At 46.1% G+C, this 6,387-nt stretch overlaps 1 protein-coding gene across 1 annotated transcript in view; it reads left to right on the top strand.

Annotated features, from left to right (window-relative positions):
• Positions 1-1,918, top strand: part of LSM12 (LSM12 homolog) — a 13,826-nt gene extending 11,908 nt beyond the window's left edge. Inside the window, exons 4-5 of the mRNA XM_015423170.1 lie at positions 585-711; positions 1,369-1,918. Coding sequence (XP_015278656.1) covers positions 585-711; positions 1,369-1,461 — 220 coding nt within the window. The 3' untranslated portion in view covers positions 1,462-1,918. The remainder of the gene's footprint in view (positions 1-584; positions 712-1,368) is intronic.
• The last annotated feature ends 4,469 nt before the right edge of the window (positions 1,919-6,387 follow it).

Here is a 6,387-nt window from a genome sequence, read left to right as displayed (position 1 = left end):
ACTTGAAGTTGATAATCAGTCTCTGAATATCCCCCCCCCCCAAAGGAATGAACCCCCACCCACCCCACCCCTTGTATCTTAGTGTTTGGCAACATAATTGTGGTCAACTTGAGTGCTGATGCGATGCACACAAAGAGATGCAAACTGATCAGTAGATATGAGTCATACCAAGACCACTGAGGATCTGTGAAATGGGTTGTTGAACCTCCTGAAACTGGCTGATTCTTGTATGCATCTAAAAGATGCCAAGTGTGCATTTTCCTTTGCGGCTATCGCAACAGATACACTGCTTTGTGTGCCCTTGCTCTGGAGAAGAGGCTTTATAATTCTATCAAGAAGGTGTCCTTTCCATTTGCATTCTTGATTCTCCTGGGTTCATGGCTGCCACATCTGTATAGCGTCCATCACCTTGGTGACACTGTATACTGTCTAATGATGTTCATAGTTGGGATGGTGGCCGCGGGGCGAAGGTGTGAGCAGCTGGGTCCTGTTCTCCCCTTTCCCGGGCAGGTTGGGTGCCTGGCCAGAATGACCCTGTGAACGTAGTCAGTAAAACTCCTTTTTGTGTGTTGCCTCTCTTCCAGCATTAAAGACTGTAAATGGCAAGAGAAGAATATAGTTGTGATGGAAGACGTCGTCATTGCCCCTCCGTACCAAGTGGAAAACTGTAAAGGCAAAGAGGGGAGTGCCCTCAGTCATGTACGCAAAATAGTAAGTAGATCAGGGGCTCGTGGCTCGTGGGGGGGGGGGCACAAGAGCAGCGGGGAGGGCAGTCGACGTGGCTTAAAAGACAGCTGCACAAGTGCAGCTGGGGTCATATTGCGACCCAGGCCGTTAAATAACCTGCCCACCTCTCTCTGCTTTTGAAAGCTCTGCTAGGTTTAGTTTGATTAAGGTTTGCGCTTCCAAATGCAAGTGTCAGTCTTCCAGATGAAGAAGCGATTTTAAAACCCCGCCCTTCCTATGGAATGGGTCTGATCCAGTGCTGCAGTAGCAGAGCCGAGCGGAAAGATTCCTAGCCATGAGAAGTGCTTGAGAGGGCAGATACGATATGATCCTTTGCAGTGCAAAAGGGGCATGCCTTACCATGCGCCAGGCTCCACAAACCTCCCCAACCTATGCTTCCCACCCCTTGGGCTTCCTTGCGCTCTCTGCTTCCCAGGCCAGACTCTGCCGTCTGGGTCAGCTGAAAGCCTGATGCTTCATGCATGGCCACTCCCTGCTTTGAAATGGTCTTGCCTCTGCTTCCAGTGAACTCAGCCCAAATCACCAAACTTGTTAAGTTGCCCGCCTTCTTTGAGTACCACTCCCCCCAAGCATGTACAGACCAGCACTAACTCCCTCACACCCTTCTTCTCCTTCATTTAGGTCGAGAAACATTTTAGAGATGTCGAAAGCCAAAAGGTGATGCAGCGTTCACAAGTCCAGCCGACACAGAAGGAAAGCGCCCTCTCGTCCTGAGTCCCGCCTGCCCTTCCTTGGTTGCGACAGATTGCTCCTGCGGGGTGGGGGATGGGGTGGGGTTGGGGGATATCCTTCGAACACGCAGCCGCAGATGACACAGACTTCTTCAAAGAGGTCGGGGGAGGGCAGGGGGGTTCAACTTCTGTTCTCGCGGTGGCCCTGTAATGATGGGACCCACCACTTCCGAACTTTAGGCTTAAAAACAAAACAAAACAAGAGAATAATTTAAAACACTCATCCATTACTTGACTAACAGGTTCTTTCATTTCTGCCCCGCCAGGTGTTTCCCCCTAGCACAGTCAGCCAAGTTGTTATTTTGAGTTTTCTCTCCCTCCCAGAAGTCTCTCATCATTTTTTTTAGCTTTACTGAAATTGATTCCACATCAGTCCCCCTCCTCCTCCTCCTGTACCACAGGAGAATTCAGCTCCCCAATGTCCTCCCATTAAAAAAAAATAGAGAAAAAAGAATGAAAATTAACAAGCTGACTGTGGTAATGTAATCGGGACCTTTTGTGTGACCGGCGATATCGTTTTGGTTTTTGTTTTGCACAGGGCAAGGCTTGAATTAGCCTTATTTTTCTTATCTCAAAATTATATATATATAAATATATATATAAAATGTCCTTTAAATATTTTCTGCTTCTTGCAGTACTCTGAATTGGGATCATGGCAAAAAAAAAATCAAGCTTAAACCCATCGGACCTTCTGCAGTGGGCATTTTTATGTGTCGTTATGGAGGTCGGACACATTTGGAAGCTCAAGAGATTGCCCGGTCATGCCCTGCCTGGGTTGATGGTGGGAAGGCAAATATAACATTTGATCTGTAGGCTTTATTTCCTGAGGATTTCACAAGTTTTTTTTGTTTTTAAAGTACGTTCCCATAAATTGGAGCTCTGTTAGTACCATTAGATTGGCATGGCTTTTACCTGGCAGCCTACAGTATTGGAGCAGTTTTGTTCTTCCCAGAGAGCTAGGGTTTGTGGGTATGCTAGCTTTCCCTTCCCAGGGCTTTATAGGCTGGCAGGGGCAGGGGGGTGGGTGGCACTTATGAGTTTACCACATGCTGTTAGCCTTTTGAAACCCAACCAGAGGAGTTGGGGGCATGAAAAGGCTTGGGTTAAGTACACCTGTAGGCATGTCCAGTCCAGATCTTCTGCAGTTCCCTCTTGAATCAAGAAGACTGCAGGTAAATGAACGCTACTAGGATGTCCGTGATGCCTTCGTCTTCTCTCTGCAGCGTGGTAAAGCCGATGCGTTTTAACTTCTGCTCCTCCTCTCGAGTCATCTCGAGCAAGCACAATGTCTGTTATTTGACTCCTTCCAACAGGGCCTTGCTGCACGCCCAGTTTGAAAAGAAAGCCCTGCCGGTGTTGAAATGGGCTCCTGTGGCTTCTCTTGTTTTGAACATAACTTCAGCAGGTGAGCTCAGGGGCCGTGGCCTTGGAGGAACTAAATGGGAAGTTGCCGCTCTACGGTGGCAAAAATGGTCTCTCTCTCTCTCTCTCCTACCTGCAAGTGGTAGAGTATTCATTATGGCATAGTCCTCTTCACCAGTCCTTGTCTGAAATCTGGTCTGAAGACACTGAACCCACTATTTTTGAATGCTTCTGATCAGCCTGAGTCTCGGCCACAGATCTGTCGTGTTCATTCGTCCGATCGGCATCCCCCAGATTGACTGCTGATGGTCGTCTGTAAACGTCATTTGCCTTAGGAATACGTTGGGGTGGGCGAAGTAAATGAAGTAGGCCCTGACCCAGATGATGAGGTCACAAAGGACTTCTCTTTTTTTTCTTTTTGCCATGATCCCTTCTCCCCTTTTCCCTTTTGTGTGTGTGTTTGTTTTTTTAAAAAAACAAATGGATCAAAATTTAAATAATTCAAGCCCTGCCTTTCAGAATGGAGGGAATTTTTTTTTAGTATTGTCTAGCAGAACCAATAAAAAAAACCCAGAATTTTTTTAACCATCAAACCAGTGTTTGCATTGGCAGGTTTGTATTTTTGGGGCGAGGGTGTCTCGGGACGGAGGGGTTGAGCTCGGCACCGAGAGCCCTGCAAGCAGAAAAGAAGCCTGCACAGATATTTCTGTGGGATATATTGCACTCAGGCTTGCCTTGGGGGCTGCCTGCTGAAAATACTGTGGGTGACGTTCCTTGCCGGATCAGATCCGCGGACTGAAAATGTTTGGTAGGCAAATAGCTTCATTGATGATTGCTGCAGGACTAACAAGTGGGAGGCAGGCAGATGCGTGTGCCACAGAAGATTCTGAAGGTTCTAAACCAAGGTCAGCAGTGATCATCCTCATGTCAGAGCCTAGCAGAAGCATGCAGGCAGTTTCCCGTGTTAGCTGGGGGGGGGTCTCTTTGTGGGCCTTCTCCTGCTAACAGCCTTTTAAAACTTTCTGCAAATTTAATAATGAGCACATTGGGAAGAAAGCCCTTCCTCTGCTTTGCTGGCTTTCAACTGCCAGGGAATTGTAAACCGGAGTGGAACTTGGAAAACACTTCAGTGCTCTCCCTTTTCAGTACCACTTCAGTCCCTGAACACGGAGACCAAGCCATAGATCCTGAGCAACCAGGGTTGCATATCTGCTATGGAAGCGTGGAATTCGGGTGTCCTCAAGTGTTCTGTTTTTGCGTTTCAAAGAATCCCCAAGTAAGTGTCTAGTCCTCTGGATTGGAAAGATAACTTTTTAAAAACGTGCATCAGTGGCTTAGCAAGATTGTACACGCATCGAGTGTGTGTGAATGGAACTTCCAGTGTTCCCAGTATGAGGCTTCACTGCGTCTCAGCCCCACCCCTGGAAATTTTTTTTTGAAGAATTCCAAAAGTTAATCAGGACCAACCAAGCTGTCCCAACAGGCTGCATGATTCTGAGTTCTCCAGAACTCTTTAAAAGGCTGGACCTTCAATACAAAAAAATGTGGGGGTGGGGCTGTCTCCCCCCCCCCCCCCCAAAATAATCCTCTTAGATCAAAAGTTTGAGTTCAGTGGCACCTTCAAATTCTGGGTATAAGCTCTCATGTGCACGCACAAGAAGTAAGCGTGCACACAAAAGCTTATACCCAGATTAATCTTTGTTGGTTTTAAAGGTGCTACTGGACTCAAACTTTGTTCTGTTGCTTCAGGCCAACAGGGCTTTCCCACCTGAATCAGTCCTCTTAGCTGCTTGGCTCTGTTGCTGAAATGATTTAATTTGGCTGTCTCCCCCTAGTGGCACATCAGAGGCATTCCTGAAACTTGGATAAGAACTGAATGGCTGATTTTTTTATTTTACTTACACCCGGCCTTTCTCCCCAATGGGGACTGAAGGTGACTTACATCATTCTCTCCTCCATTTATCCTCGCTACACCCTGTGAAGTAGGTTAAGACTGAGAGTGTGTAACTGGCCCAAGGTCACCCCGCAGGCTTCCGTTCAAACCTGGGTCTCTCAGATCCAAATCTGGCACTCTAACCACAACACTACACTGTGTATCACAATGAAGAATGCTGTAAAATAGTTGAGGCTTTCCTTTTCAGCAAGTGAATAGCTCTGGGGGACTGAGTGTGTCATTGCTCCAAGAACATTTATTGCCTTAAAATACTGAGGAGTTAACACACACATTAAAATCTACCCAAAACTTCAAGGGAAAATACCTTTTAAGAGGGCTAATTAAAACACTGCCTAGCATCAAGAAGCTTTTTGAGCACCAACATTCTCCTTCAGGCTGGGCACAAGTGAAGGCCTGGGTCCTAATTAGCCCCAGTGGGCGCACACTGATCAGTGAGGAACACAAAGACTTATTAACTGATCAAAATTAATGGAAATTAAGTGCAATGCACAATCCCTCAAAATAACAGCATGGACAGTGAAAAAAATGTGCACAATTTTAATGTGCTTTAATGCAAAGAACTTAAAAGACCATCGGTGAAATGCATAAATGAAAAACACAAATATGGACAGTAAAAAAATGTTATAGGCCTACACAATACATGCTCACATCATGATAGCATATGAAATAGCCCAGCCTCCCAATCACCTCCAACCCATTTGGCTGAATGCTAAGCCAAGCCTTCTGAGTTCTATATATTTTATTCTAAAGCAGTTTGCATAGCTACCTGTTCTTGCTCATGTTCCTGGATTGAGTCCTTCCAGCTGAGGAGCTTCCAAAATATCCCAACTTGGGGGGGGGGGATAATAATAAGGAATTAAAATGATGCAAAGCGAGAAAAACATGACGGGAAAGGGAAGGCAAAGATCAGGACAGTTTTAGAAAGTCAGAAGGGAAAGGCTGGTCGTACTGGGTTCTGATGTAGTCTTTTGCACACATCTTCATTGATCAGAGACAACCCCTCTCATACTTGCATGTGAGATCACAATTTTTGAAAGTCCTGTGTTAAATGTTCCATCTCAAAATTCTGCCCCGAATCCCTGTCTGTGGGAGGCATACAATGGACCTTCCTGGTTAACAGCTGATGATGAATCTAACTTCTGTGACTTAGTCTAATCCCTGGTCATTTAAGATAGCAGCTGTCACTATACCTTGTGGCACGGAGTTCCATATGTTATGCCTGGTGCAAAGGATTCAAAAGAAGCCTAACCTTAGCATAATGGACGTTGGAGAATGAGGTGAATACAAAATGGTGGTGAGAAGTACAGCAACCTTGTAGGGTTTTCAAGGCAAAAGACGTTCAGAGGTGGTTTGCCATTGCCTGACTCCACGACACACCCAGGTATTCCTCGGAGGTCTCCCATCCAAATACTAGCCAGGGCTGACCCTGCTTAGCTTATGAGATCTGATGAGATCAGGCTAGCCTGGGATATCCAGGTCAGGGTGAGTACAAAATAGATCTCAAATAATTTGGAACTGCCTCTTGTCAATTGCTCTCTGCTTCATGGTCACAATTCATTTGGGCAGGTAGTTTGGCTTTAAAAATCTTCCCAG

The sequence above is a fragment of the Gekko japonicus genome, unplaced genomic scaffold (genome assembly GCF_001447785.1).
Source record: "Gekko japonicus isolate JY-2015 unplaced genomic scaffold, Gekko_japonicus_V1.1 scaffold661, whole genome shotgun sequence".
NCBI lineage: Eukaryota > Metazoa > Chordata > Lepidosauria > Squamata > Gekkonidae > Gekko > Gekko japonicus.
This window is presented reverse-complemented; position numbering and strand designations above follow the sequence as displayed.